Genomic DNA, 16762 nt, shown 5'->3' with positions numbered 1-16762 from the left:
GACTAAAAAGAAAACACATTTTTGACATTTAGAATCTAAGGACTTTTTTAAAAATAACCATTTACCAAGGGGGGGAAAAATAGGGCATACTGACATTGTGGACATGGCTTTCCCAGGCTAGGCTGTGGGGGTCATAGTAACAACAACAAATGTCACTGAGCACACATGGTGCACCAGGCTCTGTGCCAGCACCTTCAGGAGCTGTCTTGTTTAATGAGAACCCTGGAAGTGGGCACTGAGATCACTACCATCTTATAGGGAGAACAGTGGAGGCCCAGAGAAGTGAGTAATTTGACCAATCAAGGTCCTAGGGCAGTAGCTAGAGGCATAAAGACAGAAGCCAGGCTGGACCCATGGTCTTCAGCTCTGCGGAGACTGCCACAGGACACCAAAAAAGTTCTAATTTACTGACTTAGGTCTTCATACCTCTTTCATCTGTGGCCCCCTGAAGATCTTTACCAGTTGGTCCTGTTTGGGCACTGAGCATGGGCAACCTCTTCTCTGCATAGGGTTTCCGGGGGCCTTCCAGTGAGCTGGTGGGCTCGTTAAAGAAGTCCTGCGTTGAGCTGGAGTCTGAGAGCGCCACGGCTGTGCTGTCCTGGCTTCGGTCTGGTGGGGAGAAGCAGGGAGAGAGGGCGGAAGCGTGAGTCCACACCACTTCTAACTTGGAGAGGCCTCCCCATGGTGAAATCTCCCTGCCGCTCTGGAAACTACCCTGCAAAGAAGATGGCCTGAGCACAGCCACTCTGACCCTGTTGAATCCAAAACATCCCAGAGGCCCCTGAGCCACTCGCCAAAGGCACCAATCTCCATCGTCAACCTTCCTGAGGTTTCCCCAAACAGTGGTATTTAGTAAATGTCGTCAACAAGTGGCTCTGAGAAGTAAAAGACTCTGATTTGTAGCATTTACTGATTTGTTTGGTATAAATATTCCCACCATGACCAACTGTAAGCTATCAGTGTGCTATTGGTGAACATGGAGGTGGGAAGAGATGCATAGTAGGCATCATTATATAGTTTTTCTATCATATAGAGATAATAGAAATAACATGTGGGGAAGAATTAGGCAAATGTTTTTAACCTACTGTTAAAGGCCAGGTAGGGTCTAGAACCAGAGTCTAGATCTCTCGGAGTCACAGACACAAAGGGAGCTTGTACTCATTTCTTTGCTGTTCTCCTAGGGTTTCTCTAGGGACTGGTGTGGGAGGAAGACTAGGGGTATGGCAGAATGTATATGGGTACGAGTACCCCCTTCTGGGAGTGCAGACTTGGAGGGAGGAGCAGGGAGGGGCTGCTGTGGGAAAGATCTGAGTCTGACTTGGACTCTTCTTCTCTAAAGGTCAAAAGCCTCTGGCCTTGGAGGAATGGCAGCAAACTTTGTTACTTCATGGTATAGGGGAAGGGCAAAGAAAACCCTCTGCCCTGAAGAAGGGCAGGAAACCTACTAATAGGGGAGGGGCAAATCACTGAGAAAGCCCCACCCCCAAGACGGAGGGACAGAGAGGCTGTTTAAGTCTTGAGGCTGGACCAAGACAACAGAGAGCTACCTTTGCCCCTATCCCACAGTAGCAAGCACTGAGTTGCAAGACAGCAGCCTACTGCAGAGAATGGGCAAGAGCAGGCAAGAGCAGGCAGGGAGATTCTCCCTGAGGTGCACATGAAGTTCTAATGTGGAAGGTGGAACTGGAACATCTAAAAAAAATTTGGGCAAACTAGACCCCACTTTAAGTACAAGGTAACACAAGGGGAACACAAAGCCAGTGGTGTAATTAAGATAACCAAAGCAAAACAACTTCCAAGCCAGCTCAACTTCTTATTAACCTAACTCAACTTCCCCTGATAGCCTAGAAACAGAAGAAGGAAGACCATTTCGAGCATAAATGTTATTTCAGTTTATTTGTTCCTTCACCATATCTGGTGTTAAATATAAAAATTATAAGATACCTATACCAAGAAAAAAGAAAGAAAAAGAATGAAAAAATAAGTGTTGCTAGGAGATAAAACAATCAATAGAACCAAACTCAGAGATGATCCAGATGTCAGAATTACCTGATGGGGAATTTAAAATAACTCAGAGTAATATGATTCATAAATATGATTAGTATGTTAAAGGCTATAGTGGAAACCTAAACATCACCCCATGAATTGAGGGAGAATTTTAGGAGTGAGATGGAAATTATAAACAAGAGTCAAATAAGGATGCTAGGGAAAATAACAACAAGAAAAAATGTTAACAGAGAAGAATGCCTTTACCAGACTTCTTAGCAGACTTGACGCAACTGTGGAAGGAAAAAGCAAAACTTGAAACTAAGTCAACAGAAATAATCCACACCAAGAGAAAAAGTGGCAGAATGGGTGTTTCAGAAGAGCATATCCAAGAGTATCCAAATGATCTAACCAATTAATTGGGCTCACCATAAGAGATGAGAGAAAAACAGGACTAAAGAAATATTTGAAGACATGACTACAGTGGTTGGCTAGCATGTGAAAGGCCCTGGGTTTGATCCCCAGCCCCACCCCCACCCCTCAAAACACCATCAAAAATAATGAAAGAACGGGGCTTCGGCTGTAGCTCAGCAGCAAAGCGCTTGCCTAGCATGTGTAAGGAACTGGGTTCGATCCTGAGCACCACATAAAAATAAACAAAATAAAGGCATTCTGTCTATCTACAACTACAATTAAAAAACATAATGAAAGACATCAAATTACCAAGAAGCTCAAAGAACACCAAACAGGGAAAAGACCTCCTGCACACATATTAAGAAAAAAAAATCATATCTGTGCTTACTCAAACTGCTGAAAGCCAAAGATAGAAACTCTCAATGACTTCCAGGACCTCATGCATGCCAGACAAATGCTCTATTACTAAGCCACACCTCTAGCCCTAGACATTATCTTCAAAGTGCAAATAAATAAATAAAAACTCAAAATTCTACATGAAGATGTAAAAATACCACCCCCCCCCCAATGCAGGAGAAACAAAGGCTTTTCTTCAGATGAACAAAAACAGAGGATTTCTTAATGATAGATCTGAGTTACAAAAAATGTTCAAGGCAGTTCCTGAGATAGAAAAAAATATGAAACCAGACAGAAACTTGGATCTACACAGAGAAACAAAGTTAACCATAAATGGTTAAAGTGACAGTAAATATATAAAAGACCTTTCCTCTTATTTCTAATTTTACTAAAATACCACACCACTTTCTAAACCAAAACAGTAGCAATGTGTAGGCCAGTAGCGCAAGTAAAAGCAAAATGAATGAAAACAGTCTAAAAGATGGGAGGAATGTAAGAACATTGCTCATGAAGTAGTACAGTATCTTTTGAAGGTAGACTATTGTTAGATGTCACTTTGTTAACCGTAAGGCAAAAGCTACATTTAAAAAAAAAACCTGATATTATTAACAAATGAATAATAGAGATAAAATAGAACCATTAAAAAATTAAAGTGCTTTGCTTTGAACTTTTACAAAAATTCCTCTTGTGTTATTCACAAGTTGTGGGACCTTGGCCTTGCCTCATCTATAAACTATAGTCACATATTTCTGAGAGGTCCATGCCATAGGCTTCTGAGGACATAGGAAGAAAGGTAGAGTCCCAAGACCCTCCAGCTCTATGCTTAGTTACTTTAAAAACTTGATATTGATGTTTTAGCACATACATCTGCTCTGCCCTCTTGGCCCATGTCTCATCGTATATCCAAGAGCTGGGGACGGACATTGTAGGCAGCACAATATAGTTGCAGTCTTTCATAGCTGCCTTTGTAACATTCACTGCTTAGTAACTGATGTGTCATTAAGTATCAGTTGGGCTGCTAGAAAAACATGAATAGGGTATGTGAGACCCAAGCTGGGGAGCAGGGATCCAACTAGATAGACCCTCTCTGACTTACACTCAACAAGGTATTCTATGCTTACTTGGTGAAGCCACCTGTGACCCTAAGACTCCATAAACACTGAATGGGAGTTAGGAGCAGGTTTGTCCTGAAAAATTTCAAACCTTTTAAGGGGATCCCTTCCCTTCTCCCTCAGGAGAGGTGGGGAAGCTGTTTTCTGTCCCTATAAAAAGGAAGATCTGACAATAGAGACCCTTTATTCCAGAAGCCATATATGACAATTGCAGGAACTCCAAACTTGGGGTCTCAGTCCCACACTCAGACATAGGCTGGCTAAACCTGGCTGAATGATTTTGCTGCTTTAAAATCCCCACTTCATAATTTTTTTTTTTTTTTGGTACTGGGGATTGAACTCAGGGGCACTCAACTACTGAGCCACATCCCCAGCCCTTTTTTGTATTTTATTTAGAGACAAGGTTTTACTGAGTTGCTGAGTGCCTCACAGTTGCTGAGGCTGGCTTGAACTTGCAATCAGCCTCAGCTGCCTCAGCCTCCCAAGCCACTGGGATTATAGGCATGTGCCACCTCACCCGGCCTATGTCATGCTTTTTAACATGGTTTTCATGGTCTCCCAACCTCTGCCAGACACACATGGGATTACAACAGGGGTATGGCCTGGTGTCTAGCACACTTGAATGGCTCAATGACCCATCCTGTCCTGAAGCATTCTCTCTGGTTCTGACAGTGAGAATACTGATGACTTGGACAACTCTTGAGAGGCCTCAGTTTCCAAAAGATGGGAGAGGTCATGCTCTTGCAGTTGATGTCTCTTTGAACATCAGACCAGGGCCAGTTCTCCTCAGATAGCACAAGACAAGCTGAAGTCACTGCAGGCTGATCAGTATACCCTGCAGCAAGCTCCAGGAAGCAAGCATGGCCAAGATGATCTCACCTACTGGCATGCTGCCCCACGAGCTCACTGGTCACAAGCTGTTGGGCTCTGGGCCTAAAGGAATAGTCAGTTTGGTGGAACCCCAGCTGTCATCATTTTGAAAACCAAGAACTGGCTTAAGCAAACAGGTATTTAGTCCCAATGTTCTAATAATAATGCTCTCTGAGGGCTTTTACTCCCTGAGGAGCAATAGCCAATTGAGTGAGTATTCTCCTGAACCTCCTTTTCTTTGTGGGGGAGGGGCTGCTGGGGATTGAACTTAGGGGTGCTTTGCCACAAGTTACATACCTAATCCTTTTTATTATTGAGACAGGGTCTTGTTAAGATGCTGAGGTTAGCCTTGAACCTATGATCCTCCTGCCTCAGTCTCCTAAGTCACTGATATTATAGGTGTGCACACCACCATACCTGGCCTTAGCCTCTTTTAAAATAACAACCATAGCTGGGCATGGTGGCGCATGCCTGTAATTACAGAAGCTCAGGAGGCTGAAGCAGGAGGCTCACAAATTCGAGGGCAGCCTCGGCAATTTAGCAAGATCCTAAGTAACTTAGTGATACCCTATCTCAAAATGGATATGGTTGGGATGTGGCTCAATGGTAAAGTACCCTGGTAGAATAAAATAAAATAAAATAATTTAAACACAAATAAAACAACCCACAGCAGAGAAGCAGGTTACATGAGAGCTGAGAGACCCAGCAGTGACAGGGACTGTAAATGGCACTTTCTCAGGCCCTTCCTGAGCCTCTAGACATGTGCAAGAACCCAGAACATCTAATTCTCTGACAGCCCCTGTAGCAGAGGCTGGCACTGGCATTGTGGTGATTCTAAATGAGCCTTCCTCCCAGGGTGATCACAGTACCTAAGTGGCCCTGAAGAAGGCACTACTAATGGGTTAGAGCCACCATAGTTCTGAGGTGCCACTTGCAGGTCACAGTGCTAGAGCAGAGTTGATGAGGCAGGGGCTGTGCATGCTAAGGGGAGCAAGAGGATAGGGGAGGTGCTAGCCAAAGTTCCTACCAACCCTTTGGGTAGAGGCACCATGAGACACACTGGGGACTTACAATGCTTCAGAAATAGAGAACAAATGCATTTCTTCAAATGAGAACCACCATTTGGACTCAAGGCTCAAGGTTCAGTTTCTCTCTGCTCCTTTAAGGTCTTTATTGGTCTGATAGAGTGGGCACAAGCTAACTTAAAATGATCCTTATTTTTAAATACCAAGAAGCAACCCAAGGTGTGACACCAAGAAGTCAGCCACTCAAAGGAAAACCAAGTTTCTTTTCTTTCTTTCTTTCTTTCTTTTTTTTTAAACACCAATAGGGTAAAAAAGGTGAATGAAATGGTTCTATCTATTTACCTCTACCTCTCCAGGGGAATCAGATCTTCTCTGACACAGCTGATTGAGGACCTCAGGCAGGTCAGACAGACAGACAGATGGTGGGGGAAGTTTGCCAGAAACATTGCAAGCATGTGAAAAGGTCCTTCTTCCTGCCATCAGCTGGACTGCTACAGATGGTATAGCTTAAACTGGGGTAAGATGAGGTAGGGAGGGCAATGGAGTCATAGTGCTGGGAAGAGGCTCTTAGCAAACAGAACAAACTTACACCCTCAGAGATAAATGAGCTGGCTGGGCAGGCAGCAAGGAGGGCTATTTGAACTGAGGCATAAAGCTCAAGGCAGCCTTCACTTCCTGATGTGGGAAGCCCCTACCCTGGGAGGCTCCACAGAGGGGCAGGAGAAGATGCTGCTGTCCTTTCCCCACTCCCAGTAGGTTCTTCTGTGGGGTAATCTCTTAGGTCATCAGGCACAAACCACAGAAGGGCCAGTGAAAGCTAGAAATCGGGGGATATTTTAGGAGGGCAGGAGTAAAGACTCCTCTGGAGTGGGTCCCCACCCATCAGCCTTGTGCCCTTGAGCAAGAATTCACTCTCTTGATTCACTGAATAATTTATGAACAGTTGAATTCAGCTTGGTCCCAACTAGGCAAGCTCTTATTGTCCATGTGCACTGGTAAAAAAATGTGGGGAGTATACAGGTGAGTGCAGAGGGGGAATTCTGGCTTGGAAAATACACAGACAGCTTCCACTTCACTGTGAGCTGAGTTTCCAGGCCTGATTCTAGTCCCACCTCTTCTGTGAAGCTGTCCAAGTAAGACAGACCTTATCTAGGATTCTGGCAGCTGAGGTTCCAATTGGGATTGGCAAACAACTATGTGTGTTATGGCCTGAGCTGAGCACTCAGAAGACCAAGTGAGTCAGCCGATGCTTTGCAAGAAAACGATGCAAGTCTGGTGGCTAAGGCTCTCAGTTGTCTTACCTGGCCCAGCAGAGGCATAGCATAGCCATAAGTAAGGAGACAGAGGCAGGTAGTACTGTTATCTTGCCTCAGTCCCACCTAGAGGGTCTGTGGAGGGGTCCAGAGTGGGGATTTTTTGGATCCCTGGTCCTGAGACAAAGCAGGAGACCAACGGAAAGTCTTTTTGACATAGGCGAGATAGATGCAGCCCAAACTTCTCATGGGGTGGGTGGGTAGTGCCTAGCAGGGAGACGGGTTCATTTAAGGAGACCCCCCAGGGATCACCTACATCACAGCCTCGACTTTAGTCTTACCATCTGAGGGAGGATTTATTTAAGGAGCTGCCTGGAAGCCAAGAGGAAAGACAACTGGCACCAGCAAGCAAGCTGCAGATTGGTGCTGTTCTTTTCAGAATATTCTTTTTAAAAACCTGCCTACATAACTGCTCATAGTAGTTAATATTTGGGACAAGATTATAAATATTTGATTCTCTTACTGTTAATCAACCAAAACATTTCACATTGAAACACATGGGCCATTCAGCCTTTCTTCTTTGAATCCTTAGGGGTAGGTGTAGGTGCCAGCCACCTCTGATTAAATGGCCTACTTCTAAACTTTGGCACTCTGCACTTCCAGGGTGGGATCCAAAGGAATGACAGCTAGCTATGAAGACAGAAGAACCTGGCTTGTGACAGAAAGGCAGCCTGTCCCACTCACTGTGAGAGCAGGCTCTGTTCTGAGTCTTCCTTCATCCAGGTTTGATTGAGCTCAAATTCCTTGCACATTCCCAGGACTCTCAGGTTAGCCTATAAGAGCTCTTCAGTTATAAGATGTGAGTCTCTATAGTATCTTCTTAAATGTGTTTGTGCCATTTGCTCCAAGTATGATTGACAACAGCTCATAGTCATTGATTCTTTTTTTTTTGGTATCGGGGACTGAACCCAGGGGTGCTTCATTGAGCCCCATCCCCAGAACTTTTTTACTTTGAGACAGGGTCTTGCTAAGTTGCTTAAGTCCTCACTAAGTTTCAGAGGCTGGCTTTGAACTTGTGATCCTCCTGCCTCAGCCTCCGGGTAGCTGGGATTCTAGGCATGCACCACTGTCCCTGGCCATAGCCATTGATTCTATAACCTCAGATCAATTAGAGTCTGAAAAAAAATGTGTGGTTGTACCATCAGAGACTGCAGTGACTCTGACTAGTGAACACTAAAAAGATCACAGATGTCCTGTCAACTAGAAAACAATGGGTTTTAAAAACCATAAACTCAGGTGGAATCAATATTTTAAGAAATTTTCAACTGAATAAAACCTATTGCAGTAGGTCCCTGCCAGCCAGTCAGCCAGCCAGCCAGCCAGCCGGAAAGGAGACAGTTACCAGGAGCAGGGCTGGCTATGTGGAATGGAAGTATCCACAACAAGCTGAGGAGACTGAACAGATGCCAAAGAGAATAGACATCAAAAACCCAGGAGCCCTGAGACAGAGGCAGACACATGGCAGGAAGCAGGTGGGCAGGAAGGCATTATTGTGGAGGCCAGGCTGCACTCCAACCTCTCTGTGCCAGTGCTTGTGGGCTGACAGAGTAGCCCAGGTACCTGTAAGCCCCAACACATTCAGACAGTGGTGTTGCCTGATGTTGGGGGCATGGTCAGAAGACAGCCCCACTGTCTCTCTCAACCTGTACCTCAAGCCAGGGGAGACTTTGACCAGAGAGGCCTTGGCAGGCTTTACAGGTTTTCCTAACCAAGGAAGATGGGCAGCCTGCTCTGGACACAAATGGCAGAGGAACAGAGGAACAGCTGTATCAGGTGAGCCAGTGCCCCACAGTCATCTGGTAAGCTTCCCAGGAATGCTCTTCTGATGAATGTTTGCAGAGAGTCTGCTTGTTGTTGAGACAAAGAAAGGCCCTGTGATTGCATCATTCTTCTACCACCCTCAGGAAGAAGTTCCATCCCTCAGAGCTCAGCTGCTTTCTCAAACTCTCTCCTCACAGTCTCTTTTTCACCCATTCTGGTTATCATAGTGTCCAGACACTGAAAGACTCTCAACTTCCATGTTTTTGTTCCCACTGCCTGTAGACTTCTACCTATAGACCTTTCCTCCAGGAAGTCCTCTCAACCTGTGAACCCCAGAACTTACTCCTGCCAACTTCTGGTACATCCAGTGCCCCAAGAAAAACGTAGAGACTTGAAGATCCAACCTGGCAGGATAGATAAGGGTGCCCTCACCTTGGCTTTCTCCACAGTGCCCTCTTCTATGCCTGGCATACAGCAGCTGCTTAACAAATGCCATAACCTGCTATGGCCTGAAGGGGTTTTCAGAAAGGTATTTTCAGAAAGGTAAGAATAAGAGGAGACCAAGGGGCAATTGGCTCTGTTATCTGACAGCTTTCCCAGTGTGGGGAATAAGCAGGACAGCCTGAGTTTCCCTGGGATTAACTCCCACTTTGAGAAGGAGGGCAGTGTTCTTACCAGAAACTGACCTACCCTTGACCCTAGGAAGGGAGGTTGCTGGGCAGAGACCAGGACAGGCCTACCCTTTCAGGACTGATAGCATTTTGCAGCTCCTAGCCCTCTGCAGCCTGGTCTCCATGAACTATAGGCACAGAGTGTTTTGAATTAGGTATTTTAGAGTCTGTTGCCTTTGTTGTTGTTATAATTTTTTTGTAAAACAAGAAAGAACAAAGCAATGGAAATATAGGATTAAGCCACCTGCTCAGCAGGTGGATGGGTGAGGAGTCAGGTAGAGGCCACAATTGCCTCTGCATCCAGCCAGAACTGGGAAGACGGGCCATCAACAGAAGCCAAGCACATCAAATGCACACTCTCCAAATCACAGGACCAGTGAATATGAAGGTGCTTCTGGTCATAGGGGAAGCAGGGAGCCGGACTAAGGGCTGAGCATGCGGTCTGCGCTGTTCCCTGAAGCGAGCCGTGACAGGTGCAAGCAGAAAGACAAAGCCTGGAGTACAGAGTGTGGTCAGGGTTAGGGGCAGCACGGGCAATATTGGTGAAGGCAGTATGGGGTGAACAGGTGAAGATGAGCACAGATGGCACACAATAGACGGTAACAACATGGTGGGTGAGGATGAATGGCCGTGAAGGGAGTTTGGCTATGGTACCCAGGACTCTTTGAGAAGGCCCACACCCTACAACCTGGGGGGCACAGGACAACCTCAGAGGGTCTTTGGCAGTTGTGTTCATGTTGTCAGTGGGGCTGGGTGGGGTGCATCATCTATACCATGAATATCAGACCAAGTCTCCCACTCTTGTCCTTTCTCCCCAGGCCCTTCATGCACCACCCCTCAAATATTGGCTCCTCTGACTCCTCAAGAAGGCCTTCTACCCCTGACCAGGCCAGGCCTCTCTGGGACAGGCAAACTTACCTCTTTGTGGCTAGCTTTGGTTGTATTCCAACCCTTGGCCGTTTAATTGACTAATGTGACCTGTATCCTGTGTACCTGTTATAGTGCTGATAGAATACCTGGATGGATGTGACCACATTCTGGCCAAAGAACCACAGAGAAGGGCAAGGCCTCTGACCTCTGAGGTACTTCCTTGAAGTGGCATTCTGAAGTGACATAGAGTAAGACAGGCAGAGGGTCTTAGTTCAACAGAGCTGCTACATATCCCAACGGCTAGCTAAGCCAGACAAAGTGAAGGACCAAACCATCCTGGAACAACCCTGCTAACCTAGGCCCTCCTCTAAGGTACCTCCAAGTAAGAAAACACATTCAGATGGAATCACTCAAGGTCAGCCTGGCACAGGGACTTCCTTGTATTAGCTTCATATCTGGCCTCGGTATAAGAGACTCAGAGTTTGCACTCTTTTCAGCTTTGCCCCAACTAGTGTGAGTCTTAAATACATGTCTGCCCTCAGTTGATTTCCTCTCAGAGATACAAAGACACAACCAAGCCTGCAGTGTGGCTGTCAAGATGGAGATATGCTACAATCCTGCAGGCACCTGCTTGAAATCTGGCACAGAGTAAGCACAGTGCTTATGGAGGGGCCTAATTACTTACATACATACATGCACATACACATACACTTGCACACCAACACTGCATGTAGGAGAGGGACAAAGGTTTCTTTTAAACATCTCCTTACTGTTTGACATGTGTAAATAACAATCACTGGGAGTCCCTTAAAGGTCACACCACTCTCTTCATGTCACTTTTTTCTTCTAGTCAGCTTCCTAGTCCTGACTAGAGGTTTCAACATGAAGTATTTCAGCACTGTGGATCAATTCCAAGAGACTGATGAAAGGCAGAAGTTAATTAGGTGGGAAGGACAACCTTCTCTGGCTTGTCTCTTTTCTCAGCTTGGCCAGAGGGCCCCTCCTGACTGTCATGAGAAGGGCTGGCAATGAAAGTTGGCTGTGGTGGTCTCAAGATGACCTAAGGGGTCAATTCTAAAGGCTTTCACCAAGCTGTGGAGGGGCTGCAGAAAGCTTCCAACCCTAGCAGAGAACCTGGATCCTAGGAAGCAGCTATTACCAAATGTCAAGTTACCTATATATACATGGAACCATTTTTCTAAATCTTTACTATATCTTACATCAAATCAGTTTAATCCAGCTGATTTCTTCTTTTGAATCAAAAGAGTACCAAAGTGGGGAGGCAGCCTTAATGGTGTCTCCTAACTACACTCAAAGCCAGTCCTGATGCTTGGCTCCCTTTTCCCGCTGGTGGCAAATTAATTAGCCTAAGAAGCCTCCAGGAGGCAACAGACTGGAACTCAGGAAGCCCAATGCCCAGGCCCATGCAGAACTGCTGTTTCAGATGACAGTGCCTAAGCTTTTTTGAAGTCATACCACTGGCTGGAGAGGTAGGGTGCGAAATAAGGGTGAAGAGTTCTAGAGCCCAGGCTCTTCCCTCTATGTGATTCTACCCAGTTCTCATCCCAACATCACTAAGAACCTGGACAAGAGTAAACAAGTACTTTTGTTTAATCCCCATGAGGCAAATATACTCCATTTTATAAGGGAAAACTAGCTCAGAGAAATGCAGGCCCTTGTCTAAGGTTGCTAAGCATGTAAGCAATGGAACTAGGATTGGAAGTCAGATGTCTGACTCCAGGTCAGACATTTGCTCTGTCCTTGCCTTCCTGTCTGAACTCAAGCAGTTCTCTGAACCCAGTAGTATCAGGAGTAGAAGCACCCATCACTCTCCTTGCAGGGGGAGGGCTTGGGCTTGGCTATGAATTGCATTGAGTGCTAATGCCCTTGTTCTTTCAGGGAGAACCTGAGGCTGTGCTCAGACTGAGGAGCTAAGTGGAAAGCATGAGCCATATATTTTCCTCCCAGAGCCAGCCAGGTCAGGAAGCAGGAATGGGCACTGTGGTCTCTTGAGGTTGCAAAATCCCCTGACACAGCAGTTTGCTGTTTCTGCCTAAAGTCTGGGCCTTTCCCTAAGAACTAGTGAAGCTGGTGAATGGCCACTGTGGCATTTGAAAATCACAGCTATTTTAGGGCTCTGAATATTTTTCTGTTACAGACCTGTGTTGCTCCACATACTGGGGTGGGACTGGGCAAAAATGGGCCATGAAATACCAATGGTTCCACACTGCTGATAGGAATCACTTTGAAACCACTGAGAGCATATTTGAATTTATTTATATGGCTCCATCTGCAAGCTTATAGAATTGGTTCTATAGTTATGTTGGCATCCTGAATGTGTCATGCCCAGTGCCTACTTGCCTTCCCAACTCTATGCACACTTATGTACCTGCATGGGGCAGCTAGGTAGTTGGTGCCAGGTGGTGACATGATTCCTCTTCTGAGATGCTCCTGCCTCCTTTCTTCCCTGATTCTAGAGGTACTTCTAGCTGTATGCACTGACAGCCAAGCAGTCAAGCCCTATGATGCCTGTGGCCTGAGCTGGGTGGGAAGATGCACAGCTGGTGCAGGAGCTTTCTACCCAGTAACACAGGAGTAGAGCCACATGGCATGTTCTCTTTCCTGAAAACTTTGGCATGGTGCTAAATCCTTACAGGAAGTACCTGGCAGACACTAACTCCCAGAGCAAGGATTTACTGCTAATGCAGTTTCTCAATATTCTCAAGAGCAAAAGATTGGAACATGGTGGTTTCCTGGGCTAACATGAGTTAATTAAGAAGGAGAGGATCTTACTTAAGGAATTTCCACAGAACTGAAGACTGGAGTAACAGGCAGCAAGCTCAACACTCCAGGGAGGGAAAGGAGGTGCCAATGCTAGGACAGGGTAAGGACACAATCCCATTGAGAGAAGTCAGAGACATGCAGCACACACACAGATACACTGCTTCTCTCTCAACACACATGCTACAGAGCCAAATCCAGGAAGGGATGCTGCAAGTCTTCTGTCCTCTCAGGAGATGACCAAATCCCACCCTTGGAGAAGCTAAGCCTTGGCCATCTTGTCATCTCTCACCAGTGATTCTGGTGATCTCTTGGCTCAGCAAGCTGGGGCATATGCCCATGTTCTCCAGGAACCTGTACACACTGGGCAGGGCCTCAGCAAGGCACTGGAGCCAAGGCAGTATGCCTTCCTGGCTCCCCTCCACCCAGACCTGAACTGGACCTCAACTTCAAGGCTATCATGGTGCCCAGAAGGCCCATCCTTCCTCTGAGAAACTGCTCTACAAAGGCTACCTGGCAGGAGGCAAAGCCCTGGGTCCAATCCTACCCACCTAGGGGTTTCCCATCACCTTGGGGAAAGTAGAGCAAGGCCTGTTTCCCCATAGCCTGGATAAGATGAGCCACACTGGAGTGAGGGCCTAGGTATCTTTCAGCATTGTCACTATCTTCTCAGGGGTTCACTTTAAGGGTTCTCTAAATTCACGAGTTTGGTTTATCCCATCTTGTCACTGTAAAGGTGAGGAGAACATGAAGAAACAAAGCTACATGCAAGCATGCAAACCTCCTAATGTTAGTAAGAAATGTGATTGAATAGTCGCCACCTGCCCCATTCCACATGGGATGGCCTTGCACATGATCCCAGGTGACCTCCATCAACATCCTGTCTGAATACCCCAGGGTGAAAGATTTAATTAGTCATCACCTTCCTGTGATGGTCAAGACAGAGATATAACATGCTACTGAATGGTGCAGGCCTCACCAAAGACATGTCTTCCAAATGCCCCACAAAGGAGATGTCAGCACACACATTTTGCAAGTGAGAAAATGCAGGCTCAAACAAGTGAGGCACTGACCCTTGCACTGGCTCCCAGGTGGGCAAGCTAGCAGGTGGCGACCCTGAGCATGTCTTGGAAGCACAAGAATCACCGTGAGTCCATGAAGTTAATGAACAGCCGCAACATTGCCCGTGTCACCCCAGACCCAACACCCCCCCTCACCAAAACAAAGCGACAAAATAAAGTCGCTTGAGCACCCTCCCCATGATTGGCGTGCCGCCCTGGGCTGGCAGTAGGGAGAACAGGGACTATACCGTCCGGCGTCGCCTGCTGGTGGGGTTTTTTACATTTGACGTAATCGTGGTCAATCGGAGTGGCTGTGTAAGGTGGGGATGTCAGACCTGGGCCAGAGGAGGAGGGGAGGGAGGCTCCGGGGCCCGGCAGTGTCCCAGCTGAAGAGTGGGAGTCCTCATCCACCAGGCAGGCCTTCTCCCTGTGGGGACAGAGGGTTGGGGCACAGGTTAGAGCCTCCATATCACAATGAAATGGACATGTGCCACTGTGGGTCAGTATCCTTCCCAGAGTATGCTGCTCTCATGTAAAGCTGTTTTGACAGTACCCGGATAGCTCCAGCCCCTAAATGGATGGTGGCTCAAACTTTTTGGCCTAGACTCTGAGGCATCTCTGGATCTCAGAGCCCAGTAGTCTCTTTAGGGAAGCTGATAAGCCTCTCCTCAGAAGCACCCAACACCCCTTCATACCAAGTCAGTGCACTTCTATGTGATAACCCAACAGATCTAATCCCTGACAAGTGAGTGGACAGAAATACATCTGTATTACTATAGGCTCACACTCATACAAGTACATCTACTGCAACATGGATTTAAAAAAAAAGCAGAGCAGAATACAACAGTTACTAATATGGCATTATGTAAAAATGTGGATGTGTAACCAATGTGATTCTGCAATCTGTATTTGGGGTAAAAATGGGAGTTCATAACCCACTTGAATCTAATATATGAAATATGATATGTCAAGAGCTTTGTAATGTTTTGAAAACCAATAATAAAAAAAAAAAGATGAAAAAAAAATCACACACACACACAAAAAAAGTAGAAACACCCTCCATGTAACCATGGAATGGTTACATAAAACCAGGCATATCTGTACTATGCAATAATAAATATGAAATAGAAAGAATGTGGTGAGGGGCTGGGGTTGTGGCTCATTGGTAGCACGCTCGCCTCACACGTGCGAGACCCTGGGTTTGATCCTCAGTACCACATAAAAATAAATAAGTGAAATAAAGGTATTATGTCCAACTACGACTAAAAAAATATATATTAAAAAAAAAAAGAAAGAATGTGGTGAAAAGATTATCATCTTTACAGACTGTGGCCAAGGCCCATCGTTGAGGGAAAAAGGCAAACTCTGGAGCAACACCTTCAATAATTTATTTTTATGAGATAAAGAAAACCCTTAATTCTATGTGTGAACATAAGCATGTACAAATTAAAAAAAATGATTTGAGAAATAAAACTGTCAATAGTGTCTAACTATTTATATGTATCTAAATTTCTTATAACTAGAATATGGTCAGTCATATATTATTTGTATAATTAAAAAACTATTATAACAGAATTATGGTCAATGAAAGACAACTTCATTATACCCTGGGGGCTCTTTATATATATTTGTAATTTCTAGAACACTGAACCTACCCAAGTAACACACCACCTGGGTGCTTATCTTTTCAATAAGCTGAAGGATACTGCCTCTGTGGACTATTTGTAGCAAATTCTCTCTGTCATGTGTCTACCTGTGGCCATGAACACAAGGCCCTCAGGGACTGGACCTGGGAGCAGAGCTCAGGCAGGGGCCCCAGAGATGGAGTGAGTTAAGAGAAGTACCAGGGTGGGACACTGGACCATGCCAGGGCACCAGCTTCCTTGAGCTCTCTGACACTGCAGGAAGGACCCATGCCTCTCATGGCCCTCACTGTTTCTGAGAACAGGCAGTACACCAGGTCTCAAAGGTAACCCATCCTTGGGAGGACACCAGAAAAGGATAGGGGTGGGGTAGGCATCTACAAAGTAAAAACTGGCCTTCTACAATGCTCTGCATAAAACAGAGCTGTACTTCAGTGGAGTGGAAGGGATGGTGCCGGCTTCACTTTAGGACATGCACTCAAGGGTGGGGTGACACCAGGTGTCATGGCCACAGGATGAGGAGCTGAGCACTACACACTCACCTTCTCCCTCACATTCAACAGGATGATCTTGGCCCAGCAATTAGAGTTTCCAGGCAGGTTCCAGGGACTCTGAGTTCCAGTTTACCCAATAGCCATATTCTGAACACTATACTGCAGTAAATGAAGCATGTGGGATTACCACAAGCATGCTACTCACTTCTCTGAAGCTTTGGGTGTATTCTTCTCCTCACCCCTGGCAAAGGGTCCTTCCGCAGCTTCCTTCATAAAGTTGACCAGGACCTCTGCACCAACCCCAGAATCGGGTTTTCCCAGGAGCTTCAGGATGGAAGCATGGAGCCGGAAGTACACCTAGAACA

At 46.0% G+C, this 16762-nt stretch overlaps 1 protein-coding gene across 3 annotated transcripts in view; it reads right to left on the bottom strand.

Moving 5' to 3' along the window:
- The window catches only part of Cabin1 (calcineurin binding protein 1), a 140252-nt gene that overhangs the window by 60650 nt on the left and 62840 nt on the right, over nucleotides 1–16762 (bottom strand). For all 3 annotated transcript variants that reach the window (XM_076866211.1, XM_076866293.1, XM_076866339.1), the window contains 3 exons: nucleotides 16603–16754; nucleotides 14509–14687; nucleotides 427–609 (listed from right to left, as the gene is read on the bottom strand). In XM_076866211.1, coding sequence (XP_076722326.1) covers nucleotides 427–609; nucleotides 14509–14687; nucleotides 16603–16754 — 514 coding nt within the window. The remainder of the gene's footprint in view (nucleotides 1–426; nucleotides 610–14508; nucleotides 14688–16602; nucleotides 16755–16762) is intronic.

Source organism: Callospermophilus lateralis, chromosome 1 (genome assembly GCF_048772815.1).
Source record: "Callospermophilus lateralis isolate mCalLat2 chromosome 1, mCalLat2.hap1, whole genome shotgun sequence".
Classification (NCBI taxonomy): domain Eukaryota; kingdom Metazoa; phylum Chordata; class Mammalia; order Rodentia; family Sciuridae; genus Callospermophilus; species Callospermophilus lateralis.
Note: the sequence above shows the minus strand (reverse complement) of the source record. Positions and strands in the feature narration are given on the sequence as shown.